The following is a 17,521-nucleotide window of genomic DNA, read 5'->3' on the forward strand; positions in this document are numbered from 1 at the left end:
AAGGTAAAAGGACACTCCACACCGGCTGAGTAGCTGAACACATTCCCCCGCTTTCCTTCACACGCATAACCCCTACTACCAACATGGAAGGAGTGGATGCAGAGCCTGCACACCATCTACAAGTGCAAGGGCTGCATTCCTGAGGAAGCCACAACCTTTACAGCTGCAACATCACCATGACAAAGGACTTCGGTGAGTGGAATGTCTAGAGGAGTTCACAGACTTTATGAAGTGAGTATGGGGGTGACAAAACACCAGTGCCGACTGATATCTACACCAATTTGGCATGGAAAGAATTCAAGATTATCAAAAATACGATACCTGATGACGATAGGACGTTGTACGATGCACGCATAGAAGCCCTGAACAAGAAATTGGTAATTCAACCCAACAAGGACTATGAGAGATATGTATTTAATCAATGTCACCAACTTCCACATGAAACTGTAGATGAGTTTGTGTTGAGACCTGGTCAGAAGATGATCCACTGTCAATTTGCAAATTTCTAAGACGAGGAAGCCATCCACCTCTGCATCACAGATGGCTGTACATCATCCACTTTCCACAAACAGCTACTGAAGAAACCACTCCCCCTTGATGACATCATTGACCTTGCTCATATCTATGAAAGAGCAGATGTCGAGGCGGCTACCATGTAAGCTCCAAAATAGAAAGACTCCATAGCTGCAATGCCCATCTCACACCTGGAAGAAGCCCCTCCACGCACCTCCATTGTAATGCCGAGAATGTACTACAGATTTGAGTTTGTGCATACTGGTGTATGCCCCGCATTAAGTTAACAATGTACCAAATGTGGAAGGCAAGGACATTTCCAAGCTGCCTGCAGGAGGGCAGACCCTTTCCTGTGAGAAGGACGATACAGACTGCCATATCGAGACCGCCACCCAATATGCCCCAAGGCACACACAGGGTAATTTGTGCTATGGAGGACTCCCTGAAGCACGAATACCCTGAGAGAGAATGATCTACTGATCTCTATACTGATGAACATGTATACTTGATACATGGAGACCCTGGTACCAAAACTGTGCTGTGTGTTTCTCACAACATGGGAGGCTCAACATACTGTTTCATTGTAGATCTCCGTGCCGCTTTTATAGGTTAACAAGAACTTTTTAAAACGGAGTACAGACGTATCCTTTCAAGATCAACAACGAGAATATACCAGTTGGGTGTGAACACACCACTAACATCCATCGGCCAATTCCAGCACACCCTGACACAGAGGCCGGTGTACCAACATTATGATCCAGGTCTTGAGAAGCCCCACAAGTGGGCACTGCCTCCTTAGTTACAAAAACAGAGAAAGCACTGGGGCTCATAGACATCCACTATCAGGCATCTGAAGAAGTCCAGTTTGACCCGTACGCAGTTGGAAATGTCCTGATAGTATCAATGATGTCTACTACTCCTGTTTTAAAACATACACTTCGCCAGGCAATCCTGCACCTCTTACAGGAGAATACGCTTTCACCTAGAGCACAACTTTTCTGTGGAACCTTGTCATTTACTACAGAATGACATTATGGAAAGGCCTCAGGGCCCATGCCCTGGATATCTCCCCCAATGATAGTACCCAAAGATGGAGGACATATCCGCATCTGCATTGACATGCGAGTGGCCAACACTGAGATCCAAAAAGAGAGACTCCATGAACTGTACATAGAAGATATGTTCATCCAAATGAATAATGCAACACGATTCTCCAATCTGGTCCTTAATCAAGGGTACCATCAGCTACAGCTGCACATTGGGTCAAGACCAATTGCTACTTTCTCCATCCATGATGGCCTTTTCCGATACGAGCGGCTGGATTTTGGCATTTCATCCATTGCAGAAACGTTTCAAGAGGTGATTTGACAGATCTCCTTTTGTTCAAGACAGTATTTATCAATAGTGACGACATCCTAGTCTGCAGAAAGTCCCAAGATGAGCATGATCAAACCTGGATGGCTGGTTGCACCACACTCCAGAAGGAGGGCCTGACCTTGAACGTTGACAAGTGTGAAATAGACAAGAGAACCAACCCTCAGTTTCTACAGACCTACATTTTCTGACCAAGGGATGCAAGCAGGTCCTCACCACAAGCAACCTGGCCAACCCCATGCAAGTAGCAGAAGTGCGGTCATTCATCCGCATGGCTGGTTACTGTGAGAGATATTTGCCTAATTATGCCACAATGACTGATCCTCTGCATCATTCACTGAAGAAGGATGTTGTGTTCCCGTGGTCCTCGGAGTGTTAAAAGGCATTTGACCAGATTAAGGTGGAATTATCCGCTGCCAGGCAGCTAGCGTATTTCAACCCAACTTGGCCCAAGGAGATCATTGACACCAGCATGGTGCGTCTAGGTGCAATAAAAGCTCGGGGTGGACCCGGCTCTGAAACACTTAATAGCATATAACACACATTGAAAGTGCATGTTTATTGCACTAGGGAAAGGTTTGCCCTAGTGCTTATACTATGTAAAATCTCACTTATCACGGTGCAAATCTTTGCAAATATGGCCCCAATGTTTTTTAACCTGGGGCAACCTTTTCCCTACTGCTAATACAGTGCAACTTTGCACTTGAACCAGTGCAAAATTTCTGTAATCTGGCCCGAGGATGTCAAACACCCCCAGAGGCAGGCTATGCAAATTTGCATTGAGAAACTGGGATATAGCATATAGGTATATATTTTTCATTCTATAACCTATATAACAGACATTTCTTGTCTGTGCATTTGGAACTGAGCATGTGCACAGTGATCTCTACCCTGAGGACCGGCTAAAAGTAGGATTGGGAAAAGGAAACATTATCTCCATAGTGTACTTAAACCCGAATGAAGTACTGGATGGCAGGATAGCATGTCTGCACCATCAAATCTTGAGGGTGTCCAAATCAGTATATTTGGTTGAATGTTGCAAACATGTTAATGTTAGGGTGAGTGTTGTGGAAAAAGAAATGAACACCAAGTCAAATTTGCATTGGTTACTTAATGAGTCAAGCATACAGCCCCTTCTTCACAGACACATTTGTCAAATACAAATCTGATCATTCTTATATTCCCAAAATGACCTATGATTTTATAGAATGGAGGATGGAAACTTCACTGGTCAGTTCTGTCATTTTTCTCTTTCTTATAGGGGTATTTCAAAAGAGAGGAGTGTACCAATCGGCCTTCTTGGAATGATAAGCTTCTATAGGAGAATTATATAAAAGGTTGTTCTAGGTTTCGATAATGTGCTGTGCTCAGTGTGAAAACCCAGAGGGTGTTCCACTGCCCAGACCCTGGGGATCCTTTAGTCCGGTGGCCAGGGCACGGCCATCGCCATTGGATCCAGACCTTGGGGGTGGACAAGTATGGGAGGATCACCTGGGTGAGGGGTGCTCGGCGAGCAGGGCAGAGGCACCAGATGGCGAGAAGCGGTATCCTGCCTTCCCCAATACCCCTATCCAATCCTATTTTATTGGATATTCCAACCTCCCAGATCTCTCCCCTTTCCTACACACTGAGCTGAGGAAGAGGAGGTATAAGGCTGAAAGGATTACCGCCCATGCAATACACTGGACATGTCCCTCTAAAGAGATCAGGCAGGGTCAGACCCTTGACTTTAATCATGCACACATATTAACTCTCCACACATGGTTAAAAGGTGGAACACTGAGACACACTTTGAGCAAGGCAGTGCACAAGAAGGAGCAGTTGATCATGGGCTATGGGGAAACAGGCAAAGGAGAGCGACCAACCGAGGGGTTGAACCGAAGGGGCGGGAAGCCAGAGACCCCGCACTCCGGCGAGAGATCATCATTTCCAAAAGGCTGCGATGATTGCGCATGATAGTCCAACTGGAAAAGAGAAAGAGTCTTCTGAGTGCTAAAGGTTACTAGCCACACTTGCAGGTAAACAGCAGAGTTGGGGAGGCAAAGAAGTGGCAGTGGTAACAACCTTGACTCCTACATCAAAGGAGCGAAGACGAAAAGCATATTAACATGACCAGTGAGTTGAGGGAAGCAAAGATAGCCCGGTCTGTGTTTAATTGAAATGCTTGCAACAGTATCCGAGGGGTGAATGTTATGCGAGCGCCGATAAGCTGCGAGAGAAAGTGAATCCATTGTTAAGAACTGTTAATACGAATTACAAAGTAGTAGAGTGGTCCGGCGAAGTGAGATTGCCCAATCCAAAGTCTCTGTGAAATGTTTTAAAGCTGCAGAGGCAGCTGAAGCGAAAGAAAGAAACCACCCACAAAACCTCATAAAAGAAAAATTTGAAAGACTTGATCTAGGAGCAAATGAAATGAAAGCAAGTCGTACTTAGCAAGTACATTTTCCAAGAGGCATTGAAACTGAAGGAAAATATGTAGTGGATGTAAAGAAAGGAGGGTTGAACCGGTCATGTGGAGGTGAGAGCAGAAATCCTCCCAGTTTCGAAAGTCTTTGACAGTGAAATCCAAACACGAAAGGTGTCTTGAACCCGGCGGAGGGAAGCTCATGTGTGGAATGTGAAGAAAGCTTGGGGGAGGGAACCCCACCAAGGAAAAAAAGGTTTGCACCCAATTGAGGGGAACCTATAGTGAACTACGACCAAATACTATACTTAGGAACTTTTTGTTGAAACTGTGTAGAAGCTTGAAGGGTGACCTGGACTTGGGCAATGGGAACCGAAGAGGTTAAACCTGTGAACTTGTGACTCAGACTTGAACGGCCAAGAAGGCTCTGAAGGACAGAGCCAGCCACCACTGTGTTCACAAGCCAAAGTGTGTTCATCCATCAAGTGTTCCATCTAACCCCTTGCTATACAACGTGGGGACGAGAATTAATACTGATTTATATTGCCATTCTGACATTTCGTTTCACTACTGATCTTTCATTGTTTAGATACATATCCCTATATCACATTAGTTTGTATTCGAGTGAGGGCAGGCATTCGATTTTTTTGTTAGTATAGGCCTTTATTGTTTGACTAAGACTGACTAGGTCTGTTTCTTTATTATGTGATGATCGAGATTACTCCCTTCTTAGTTATAGGGCCAGACAGGAGTTTTTCCAACCCCCTTGAATCGAAGAACATAGGTTTTGATACTTGCAACTCTTGTGTCAGTGTCTACTTGTGATACCATGACACGCTTACATCCGTAAGATAAATATAATGTTCTTATTATGATTCAAATATATACTGGAAGTGTTCATTAGAAGTACAAGATTCTAAAGGGTCTCTTCTTTAAATTTTACAATGTTAGTACATTAAATAATTACATTTTGTGCTTTTTTAGTGGCCGGTTTTGGCAAAACGGTCCATCCCTTGACTCCCCCCACACCCAAGGTTTCTGTTGTCCCCCCTCTGATAGCAGCAATGTTAGGAGAGCCTGAGGGTTCCTTTAACACATGAGAATCGGACAACGCGAATGAAAGAGAGAGAAATCAAAAGAGAGAGAGAAAGCGAGAAAGCAAACAAAAGAGAGAGGGTGAGGGAGGAAGTATGTGAGAGAAAGCATGCAAAAGAAAACGCGAGCGTCAAAGAAAAATGAGAGCGCAAGAGAAAAATAAGAGTGAAGAAAGAAAGAGAAACGGACAGAGAAAGAAGAACAGAGAATGTGAGAAAGGAAAGTGAAAAAAGCAAGGCAATGAAAGAGAAAGCGAAAGTGAAAGACAGAGAGAGAAAAGGAAAGAGAAAGAGAGAAGAGAGGAAGAAAGACCAATAGGGATAGAAAGGGAGAGAGAGAGAAGGAAAGAAAAATAGAAAGAGGGAAAGAGAAAGAAACCGAGAAAGTTAAAGAGAGAGAAAGTGAAAGAGAGAGGGAGAAAAACGAGTGTGAAAAAAAAAAGAGGATGAAAAGAGTGAGAAAAAATTTGAGCAAGAAGGAACAAGTGAATGTGAGAAGAAATGAGAGAGAAAAGGAAAGAGGACAGAGGGAAACAGAGAAAAAGGAAGCAAAATAAAGAGCCTGACCTTATAGGTGAGAGACAGATCTGCTGCAGAAATTCAAGGAGAATACACAATCTTGGGCCCTATTAAGCAACCAACACTGCTAGTAGGAAACCATCCCGCAGTCAAGATAACTGCTCCTCCTGGTGGTAATCCCAGGGCTATTGCAATCATTTATCAACTCCGGAGGGGAAATAAATACCACATGTTGCATGCATAGTTTTTAGATATTCAAATTACAGCGCTACCTACCATGGGGTAAGGGATATGTTGGCTGTAAATAACATACCACAATACAAAACTTGGTGTGCAGGCACCACTGTTTATGTAATGCTTAGTAATCACTTAGCTAACAGTAAATATAGATTAGTGTGATATGTATTTAGTCCTGGACAAAGAACCTGAACTGTACCATTCCAGGTAGTATCCAGATATAAGAAAACCGAGGGAATCCCTCAAGTATTTAGGCCGCACTCTAGTAGCGCCAACTACTTCACATCTCAAATAAAGATGGCAATCAAAAGCAATATACATAAGGCTGGTTGGTTTGTTTACAGTGTTCTGATCCTCTTCATTTGCTGTACTTCACAACTGGTGATTCAGGGGCAGAGTGCAAACCAACTGCCAATGCATTTTGGACTAAGCGTCCATTGTCGGGCCAACATCAGCTCGTCACTAAACATGGTTGTCTACAAAATTTTACATCATGCAGTATATGTGACAACTACATACCAGTGCGCAAATCATGCTAGTTTCAACCCCACATATCTGTCCGATCTCATACAAAACACCTTAATACAGTAATCTCAGGAAAGGCAAGATGGGTATAATTCGAAGAACGTATGAAGATGAGAATATTGCAATAAGGCCGGCCGATCAAGGTGGTGCACTTGTTATCATGAATACTTTGGACTGTGAACAAGAGTGTGAACCACAGCTTAATGATGAACGGACATACATGCCATTGGAAAAGGATACTGTGAATGGTATCAAACAAAGCTCACAAACAATCTTTGATTAGGCTGAAGAAATGGGTTGGATTAAGGATAAAACAAAAGCATATCTGTCCAAGACATAGCCTAAAACACCCAATTTCGACCTCTTTCCAAAGTTACATAAATCTTTGACAAAACCACCGGGAAGACCCATTGTAGGGGCTACTGGAAGGATACTTCAACCAGTAGGAGTTTATGTATATTGCATACTTCAGCCACTGATACGGAAACAGTGTACATACATAAAGGACACCACGCACTTCATGAGGATCTTGGAATTCGGTCAAATTACTGAAGGTGATATTTTAGCTACTATTGATGTAGTGAGTCTCTTCACTTCAATATCACACTCGTCCAAATAAATGCAGAGGGAGGGTATCACCAAGGCCTGCCCTGGTATCAAGCTCATCTGCCTTCTGCAGGAACATGGAAAGGGCAGGATGGAAATATTAAAAAGTACAGGAGGTCAATCAGTACCCAGCCATCCAGAGCACCTGTTCTTCCAGCCTCATAAAGTAGATGAGGAATGTGGGCAGTGGGGAAAGATAGACATGTTCATGTAACTCAGTATGGGCCTCAGAAGCCCAGTCCACAATGTCTTCCTACCAAGCTCCACCTTAGGACAACAGTCTAAGGCAGCTAGGGCAATAGAGACCCCTTTAGTTCCACTCTATCGACATGTATAGTCCCCCGGATAATCGTAATTACTACCCTTTAGTGATAGAAACAAAGTATATATATATATATTTTATGCCTATGGAAGCCCCCAGCCTGCTTGCATCCAAGGCCGGTATATAAGGCTGCACTGTGTCTCAGCCGGTCTCCCGCCTCACCCTGCTTCGCTATTCTCGCTGAATCGCCTCTTCTAAGATGCCACCTTTGTGTCACTGGTCACCTCTGCTCACCATAAAAGTTAAACCAGCCACCACCACTATTGGGGAGGACGTCCCACCTCCAGCTTAGAAACCGTAATCTGCGCCTGAAAACGTGCCATCACTCTACCACCCACTCTCACCTCTCAAGCACAGCAGCCGCTAGGCCCTCTGCGAGCACATGCTCCAGCCGCACCCGGATGGTCCAGAAATCTATCCAGACTCCCAGTGACACAAAGATCCTACAGAGCGCGGCGCATGATGTTACATGCCTCGCCCTTCACCAATCTAGAGTTGCACACAGCACCAATTCTGCAAACAATTCCACATGGTAAATAACAATGCAAATGCTGTCCCTCATGCTCAAATCATTGCCAAACCTGCTGATTACTCCCCACAGACTGCTAAAAAGGCTGCGAACATTGTTAATGATGTTACGAGCCCGGGATGTTGAGTAATAATGCTTACACTGCTTCTAATGTTCAGTACCTCGCCAAAAATACTGCTCACTCCCCAGAGCCTGCTAAAAAGGCTGCTGGCATTGTTAATGATGTTGAAAGCCCGCATATATTGAGAAATAATGCCTGTGCTGTTTCTAATGTTCAGTACCGTGCCAGAAATTATGTTTACTTCCCAAAGCCTGCTAAAAAAGCCGCTAACACTGTTAATGTTGAAAGCCCGCTGACATTGAAAAATAACGCTTGCTAAACAAGCTGCTAACACTGTTAATGTTGAAATCCCTCGGATGGCAAGCATTAATGCCTGTACTGCTACTGCTGCTCATTCGTCTGCTGGTAATACTGTTTATGCTCCAAAGCCCACAAATTGCTCTGTGACTGACACATGTAGCCCTGCCAAAGATATAAGCTCCTTTGTGTCCAATAGTGTCGCTGCAAATGTTACTGCCGTTCCCACGATGGCTTAAACTTGACAAAAATACCCGCGGGAAGTGTGATATAATACATAAAGTTTAAAAAAAAAATGTTTTAAAAACTTGACAAAAATACCACCGACCCGGCAAACTGAAACACTGAAAATAAATGCACCAGATTATCTGTTTCCTACAAGCCCAAATCAAATGGTGTCAAACCTACAGGCCCCTCTCTCAACCTCGCCCTGATCAACGCCCGCTCCCTACCAGCCCATGCACTAGACATCCATGACCTCCTGTCCTCTCTCTTGCAATCCCGACAAGATAACAATTTTCAGGAATGATAGACTCAATGCCAGAGGTGGGGGAGTTGCTCTTATAGCAAAAGAACCCCTTCTGATAAGGCCTATCAGCACCTCCCTCAATAAAAACTGCGACTTCCTGTCAATAAAACTGACCACCTCGCCTACGATCGCAATCATAGTCCATGTTATCTTCCGCCCTCCTGGCCCTATCCTCACATTTGAGGAAGACCTTCTCAACGTGCTAGGAGACAATATCAAGCCTTCATCAAAGGTTATCATCTTTGGTGATCTTAACTTGAGCCTCAATGACCCTACTGACCTGCAAACCTCCTCCATGGCCAACTCTCTGACAGCCCTTGGGTTCAGCCATCGCATTAGCACCCCCACCCATGCCAAAGGTTGCACCCTGAACTTAATCGCAGACCTCCACTGCCTAGTCAACATCAGATCTAAATCTCCCTGCACGTGGTCTAACCATCTTATTATTGCCTTCACTTTCCCACTCTGCCAGCAAACCAAACCATCTACCATACTGCTACCACCATCTTTGGCATGCAGCTCATGCAAACTGACAAAGATTGCATCATACCACTTCTCGATGCCCTCAAACAGGAGCACCTCTTCTCACAAGATCCCAATATTCTAGCAGATCTCTACGTCACAAGCTTAACCACTGCAGTAGACACTATTAACCTCCTAGAACCCAAAAAAGCAAAACCGGCATAGCTCAAAATTTTACATAGGAAGTTTAAAAAAAAAAAAAAAGTGCTAGTATTTTTTTTTTAATGTTGCCTATCTATTTTTTAAATAACATTTTTAGCTGGACTACCCCTTCAAGAGTTGAGACACAGCAAATAGGCCTGTCGCGATTCTGCTGTTTTACCAGTGCGATTAAGGGGAGAACAGACAGACGATCTTCATGCACGTTGCATTTGGATTGAGCAAGTGCATAGACAGTGACAGGGAGGGGGCGGTCCAAGTGCACCCAGTCGGCGGAGACGGGTAAAGCGCAGAAATTGGGGAGAGAAATCTGACTCCACCCCGTATACTGAACTATTCCACATCAGGTTTGTGGAGAGGAAAGCAACCGACTCTAATCCTTTCCTGAATCGAACATGGCTATTGGAACTCATGCACTTAATTCCAGATCTCTGCACCATTTCAACCAAGGACATCTCTAAGATTGAACTGCCTACGTATGATGGCGCGGTTAACTGGGCCTTGGCTACTTTAATTTCCCCTATAGTAGTGGAACGCATCTGTAATAATGCAAGGACTTTTTATCAACTGGGGTTTGAAATTTCAGTCTTGATCCATCTGCTCAAAATGCAACGCACAATACTTTAATTTACTCTACTGAGCTTTGATGAGGTTAAGAAAGACTGACAATGGACAAGGAATGCCGAGGCAAAAGGGACAATGGTCCCGGGTGACCCAGGTCTAGCAATAACCACCGATATAGCTATCATTCATCTGCTGTCCTGAAATACCAGGGGCCATGGCTCCTTTAATAATAACCCTGCATCTATCACCGTCATGAGAAATGCCCAATGTTTTTTCCTACAAGAGGCCTGTCTAAGCTCATCGTTTGAGTTAGATGGGTATACGCTTATTTTTCGCCCATCTCTCTGTCCATTAAGGGGTAGGCCTATAGGAGGGGCTGGGCATTGGATGTAAAGTGAAGACTAATATTTCTTTGTATTGCCCAAGTAGGGCTCCATTGAAATTTCTCCGCTGCCCATGTTTAGAATCTTGTAATGGGGCAGGAAGCTACTTTATTGGCAACCCTTTATGATCGACCGGGGCGTGATTTAACGGCTGAAATTAATAGATATTGTGATAGAGACCATTAGATGCTGGCACACACAGTTCCGAGCGGGCACTATCATTTTAGCAGGAGATTTCAACGTAGATTGTGTCATAAAAACATCAAAGTAAAGAGGGGGTAGGTAAGAAGTGTTTGTCGGGGTCCAGGGGTGAGGAATGGAGGCGGGCTCTGGCAAAGTTTGAGCTTCGCCCTTTAATGCATAAGGAGGGGAATGAGCAATCCACTTGGTCCAGTGGACTACACAGTAGTTGCATAGACTTCATCTTTACCAACGCTCAACCTGCCAGATACAAACCTGAGCTTGAGATAAGGCCCACTAAGGCTAGTGATCAAGCGATGCTATTGATGACTTATAATGAGGTTCAATATAAACCTAGAGATAGACTGGTCTGTAACCCACAAATATGCAGGGGAATAGGCTTCTCTGGACTGTGGGCCGCTTTGGAAAATGTAACACCTTACTGAGTAATTGTGGTCTGAAGGACGCACAAATTATGCATTATTATAATGGGGATCTTAGTAAGTTACAAGTATTACTGGGACACATGGACCCTACATATAACATTAAAAATAATTACATCTCTAAGTCAGGATGCCATTTCGACCTTGCAAGAGCCAAAAAGAAGAACAAGCTAAATGCGGTCGTCCATAGAATAAGAAGAAATGGTTGACTAACCGCAAAGGAAAAATCAGAAATTATAATATGGTCCAGGGAAAGGTATAAGAAATAGTTGAAGAACCACTGACACTCCGTGAATGATGCTGGCTGGTAATTTATTAACTGGCTGAAAAGGACAAATGACTCAAAGAAATGTTGGCATTGCCTATGAGGCCATGGGTCCAACTGTCTGGCTATGGGGATAGTTGGTATACCAGAGGCAGAGTGGGGTTTGTTTATAGGCGGAATGTTTTGTAGGGAGGGTGTACCCAATCCGGCTCTGGATCCTAAGTCTATGAGTAATACGCGAGTTAGTATGCAGATAGAAGAGGCGGATCTGGTGTCCTGCATAATTACATCTAAGGCCTCTAGTGCCGCAGGCCCCGACGGTCTCTGTAACCTGGTGTTGAAGGGTGACCTACCATTGTGGGCACCTCTTCTTTACCAACTATATCACCAGATCTGTGAAACAGGGTGTATCACTGGTTCGTCGAAAGCTTCAATCCTTATCCCAGTCGTTAAGAAAGGCCTACGCAACCGGACCTCTAACTATAGAATCCTAGCAATGCTGGAGTGCAGCTCCAAGATATTTGTGAATTTATTATTGATATATGATATGATATTTTATTTATATCGCGCCCGTACACAGGTGTTTCAGAGCTCGACCAGGCAAAGGGAGGGGAACAGGGGAGAAAACAAAAACAACTATCTCACTAGGCCCAGTGACATTGAGAACGCGCAAGTGCATGGGGAAGGGAAAAGGGGGAAGTGCAAGGGAGAGGGAGACATTGGAAAGGGCATAGCATAGGAGAGAACAAGATAATAAATAAATAAATAAATAAATGAGGTAATCAAAAACGGTGGTAGTGCAGCCTGTGAATGGAAAAGTGCAAGTTTAGTCAACTAGGGTGTATCTGATAAGTGCAGAAGAAGAGTGGGGGGTGTTGTATGGGTACATATACAGGCCCCAGTGCAAGGGGTGGCCAGCAGGCAGTGCAGGAGGGTTGCAGGGTGAGCAGGTACCTGAGCTCGGAGGACAGAGGGTGACCAGGTGCAACAGTGCAGAGAGAGAAAGCAGATCAGCAGTGGAGAAGAGGGGCAAAGGCAGAGGCGAAGAGGAAGGTCTTGAGGAGCTTCCGCAACCGTAGATGGTTCTCCTCAAGTTTCAAGGTGGCAGGGAGGCAGTTCCAAAGGGAGGCCCCAGCGGAAGACAGAGCTGCTATCTGCTTGGGTAGAGGATAGAGGGCTGCTAAATTATCAGCAGACAGGTTTTAGGAAAGGCTGCGTGACTACCCTCTCAATTTGGACCATCCTAACCCTGATTTCTGACACCCTATCCTATCCAGGGATGATGCTTCATCTCTGCTTTGTCGATTATTCGGCAGCGTTTCACAGCATCATAAGATCTCAGCTGTGGGAAATGCTGGCCCGTTGGGATATGGACCCGTCACTTTTATATTTTATTAAGGCCCTATATAGTGAGACTCAAGTCAGAGTCAGGCTGTCACAAAAATGGGATTTGTCAAGGGCTTTCCCTACTAACCGGGGGGGCCAGCAAGCAGGAAGAAGCAGGAGAAGAAACCTGGAGAGTCCGGAGAAGAGCAGAGTGGTGAAGCACTGGCCCGCTGTACATGAAGGGCTGCAGCGTGGCTAGGGAGCCGTGTCACCAGAGAGCCGGAGAAAGGCATACTGCAGCCTGCTGGCCGTGTCCAGTGCAGTGCTCGTTTCCCTGGGTGTGCTGCAAAAGCCCAGGTGTCAGAGGGTCAGCAAACGCTGACTGAAGCAGAATCCCAACCAGAGGAGTGCGACGACCGGTGAGTTTCTAATGTGGAGAGAAACCTAGTGCACGTGTGAAGTTGAAACAGTAAAGAAAGAAAGCGTGTGAGCGGCATGAGAGGGAAACATTGTGACAAATTGGATCTCCCAAGATCGCTGAAAGGAAAAGATGCCGTTGAGGGAGCTACCGAAGTGGGAGCAAAATTGAATTGTTGAAATAAAGACAAAGATGAAAGGCATTATGGGACTTGCATTTGAGAAACAGCAAGATTAAAAAAAAAGCAACAAGGAGGTAAAAGAAGGAAAGATTTAAGTGCGCAAGAGGCATGGAGAAAGAAAGACAGACAAGAGGGTAAGAATGACCCGAAGTAAGAGGGTGCAAGGAACCCGAAACCAAGAGGGCGAGGGAAACACGAGTGGGTAAAAGTGACCCGAGAACGAAAGACAAGGACACAAATTATTGTTTGAAGGATAAAGAGCGCCTGGGGCAAGAACCGGTTTGGGAACTGTTGGTGAACTAAAAGTCATCAGGTGCCAGGGGCACGATATTGAAAGAGCCAAGATTTCAGAGTGGTCCCGCACAGGGCTGAAGAATACTGTGTGTTTGTTGAAATCACTGATACGAAAAGGTGCTCAGAGTTGTTGAACTGTTGAGGAAAAGCTAATACCAGTGTTATAAAAAGTAGTGACAAGAAAGCAGAACGTGTCGAAGTGCTAAGGAGCCAGTTGAAGAAAGATTTAAAACCATATTGAAATACGACTAGAATGCAGCAGTGCCAGAGTGGTCAGGCATAGGGATGAGTAAAGCTATGCCGTTTCGAAAGTCTTTAACGTAAAGCATTTGATGAAAGCAGGAAGTCTGGGGAAGGCAACCCAGAGTATCAAGAAGAGGAAATGATGCAATGGGAATTACTAAAAGTTGAAAGTGATAAAAGATCCAGCAGGGAAATTGTTAAAGCAGAACTGTGTTATGCTAGAGAGCATTGAATCAGGCAAGGGAAGCCTGATACAGAGAACGTTGTTGAAACAGAAGTGTGTTTATGCTGGAGAGTATTAAATCAGGCGAGGGAAGCCTGAGAGAAGTATATGAACTGCCTTTTTTAAACTGTTTGGAAGCTGAGTAAGACAACTGAGCTTGGGGGAAGGGAGGTGAGAAGATGGTCATCCTGATATTCTTTTGAGACACTAATACCCTACGCATTGTTAAGTTAGAAAGTGAGGGCAAGCATAGGTTTGCACAGACCGACTCTTTTATTTTGAAAGACAGACTTTTAGACTATTCTTTCTTTATTTTAATGGTCGAGACCACTCCCATTTAGAAATAGGGCAAGCTAGGGTTTTTCAAACCCCATTTCTATAAATATAGGTTTTTGAAACTTGCATCCTTGTGTCTGTGTCTACCTCTGACCACCATGCCTTTTTCACAGGTGGGAGTATACTCCCTATTTTAAAACAGAGAGTAATGAAAGGATAAGAATCCTACAGATAACCTGTCCAGTGACCCCCCCCCCAACAACGATACAGAATACTAAGACATCACCAGCAGAATAACACATTATGTAGTGCACAACGCACAGCCGAGTCGTTGTAATTGACAGATATAAGCACCAAGACCAGACTGACCCGAGCCTTGATCTGATTATACAATGCCTCCAGTCTGGTTTGGCATATGGCATGAAGCAAACAATTTGGCTCAGTCTGTCACCAACATTGACCATGAGGTCAGAGAGGAACTCTGTGGCCCATTTAAAAATAGTACTTAAGAGGAACAAAACTGGCATCCCGTCATTCATGCCTCACAAAATAGATCACTGACTAATGAAGGTCATCCTGGCATAGTGTTGACCAACTCATTTACATTTAGGAAAGTATGGTTTCCAAGGATGTATTTGCTTGCGGAAAGTACAGCAAATAAATGCCACATCTGCCAAAGCATTGCTTTGCACACTTTCTCTGACTGAATCATTATAGATTTCTCCATTGCTGACTGGCATCTGGGTGAACGTCTTTGGACCAATTCATACACGTGCTTAGAAAATGGTTGAACTAGATTAATGTTCTTGTTAACCATAAATAAAAGTAATGCCATCTACAGCAGTTTTAAAGAAAAAAAAGTGTGGGAGCCCCTCAACCCGACTCAGGAGGGGCTAGCTCCCGTTTGAGCTCGTTGCACGTTTCAAAGAGGAATCTTCATTTGCATATCAGTATTGCCCCACCCCCAAGGGCATCCAGCACCTAGGCAATTCACCTCTGAACAAACACCATCAGTAACCCCAGACACGTGTTTCAACCTTATTGAGCCTCTTCAGTAGGGTGAAGCTGAGCCTCTCTAAGGCACAGTAAGCAAGATATCCCCATCTGGATTACCCTCAGGTCATTGGGGTAAAACCCCACATTTTACAGTGATATTTGACACCTACGGAATCGCCAAAACAGTCACACGCACAATGTACCACCTTTTAGCAAATATGTGTGGGGTAATTTGGTTTCCATCATCACTCAGTGACTCATTTGGGTCCTCAACAAAATGGCACAGTACAACGCTTTATGGGTAACCTCAAGAGAACTCTTCAAGTTTGTTTGATAAAAAAAGGGTCTATGGCACAAGTGCTGTGCCATCTGTTGAGAGACTATTGCAACAGAGGTGCACAGCATAGAATTGGCCTTGGGAATTGAGGTTGGGCAGACCCGCACACACAGGTATTCCATACGCAGCAGGTCCTATAGACATCTCTGATGCTATTTTACATCTCCAGGAAAGAGCTGCTGTTCGCAGAACCAATATGGAAAATTCTGCAAACTGGCGTAGAAGAGCCAAAGTCTAACAATTTGAGATGGGTAATAAGGTTATGGTAAACAAAAAAATACAAATGCATAAGGCAATGCCTCCATTTGACCATGGGCCCGTAATAATCACTGGCAAAAGTGCATCTCTAACAGTAGGAAGAAGTGTGCTGCTATTACAGTAAAGGGGGAACTGGGGTTTAGCGGCAATATCAGTAAGGAGTAATTCATGAAAAGTTTACCTCATTTACGCCGGTGTTACTGCTTTGGGTCAGGGGTCAATCAGTGGGGAATTTAGTCGCTGGCATGTTCGGTAAAATGGTGTGTTTCTGAGGAGTCAAGCCATTAGGTGTAAACCACTGAAGTGAGCTGTTGATGAGGAGCTAATTCTTTAGCATTAGGCCAGTTCGATCGGCAGTCACTAAGAAAAAGCCGTTCGTGGGACGACCCTTAACTACGCAGTCAGTGCCAGTCACTCTAGGTGGAGAGAGAGGAGGGGGCGGGTTTTTTTTTTAGGGCAGGACGAGTAGTGGACGGTAGTCACATTGGGGGTGGTAGGGGGTCAACGGATGCAGGGAAATATTGTGGGGTCAGTCACTGTAGGAAAGGACACGGGATATAGTCTGGAGGTGGGCAGCTAGTGACTGAATTAGCAGTTGTGACAGTTTCTTTGTGAGGTGAGGTCAGTCACTGTGACAAGTCAGCTTCTGGAGAATGTCAATCATTGGGGTGGCCATTTGTTTATATAGCAGTCCACGACACGGGGCGGTGGCTGACAAATCATGGAGTGGGGACATATGCTAAATCGGAGGGCTCGGTGATTGGAAGGGCGGTCCTTCGCAGAGGGAGATCGGACGCTGTGAATTAAAAAATGCTGCAACTTAGCCTTGCCATTCATATACATTGCATTATGATATGTTGACTATCACTGTAGAAAATAACTATCAAAACATAATGAAATGATGATTCGTCTTCCCATGTGCTGATCATTGAATTACGGTCGCTCCCGCCTGTTGCCCGTTATCATGGACCCTACGTTGGCACACATATCCTTACCATGGCTCCGGCTGGTGGGCTCCTCTTGGTCAGCGGGCCCCTGTAAGGTTGCCAGCGTGCACAGTGATGCTGTCCCGCACACTCTGAATGTGTTGATGGCTCTCCGCGGTAACCAGGCAACGAGCACCATAGGAACAGCAGGCGTGGAATAGAGACTTCGGAGTCAGCGCGCGGGGAGCGCCATCTTTAAACAAGCTTCTTGCTTTTCCGCTGGGAAGTAATAAGCCGGGTTTACAATTATTTCTACTGACTATAACTGACTATTCAGAATCATTCAGTGGCGTATTTGTGGTCGATGGTGTAAAATGATATAAGAAAGGTTTGAACAATTACATTTTAGATCCGCTAAAAGGAAAGAACACGCAAATCAACATCAGCTATATGTGCTTTGCGGTGCCTTTGTACTGCTCAAGTTTCTCAGACCTTTATACATTTCCCTTCAAAGTTG

At 44.7% G+C, this 17,521-nt stretch overlaps 1 protein-coding gene across 1 annotated transcript in view; it reads right to left on the reverse strand.

The window, feature by feature from the left end:
• CFAP45 (cilia and flagella associated protein 45) overlaps positions 1-17,250 on the reverse strand; it is a 368,333-nt gene extending 351,083 nt beyond the window's left edge. The window contains exon 1 of the mRNA XM_069604692.1: positions 17,074-17,250. Within this exon, the coding sequence (XP_069460793.1) occupies positions 17,074-17,076 (3 nt within the window). The 5' untranslated portion in view covers positions 17,077-17,250. The remainder of the gene's footprint in view (positions 1-17,073) is intronic.
• Between the last annotated feature and the right edge of the window lie 271 nt (positions 17,251-17,521).

Source organism: Ambystoma mexicanum, chromosome 1p, assembly GCF_040938575.1.
Source record: "Ambystoma mexicanum isolate Mex_15411 chromosome 1p, UKY_AmexF1_1, whole genome shotgun sequence".
Classification (NCBI taxonomy): Eukaryota; Metazoa; Chordata; class Amphibia; order Caudata; family Ambystomatidae; genus Ambystoma; species Ambystoma mexicanum.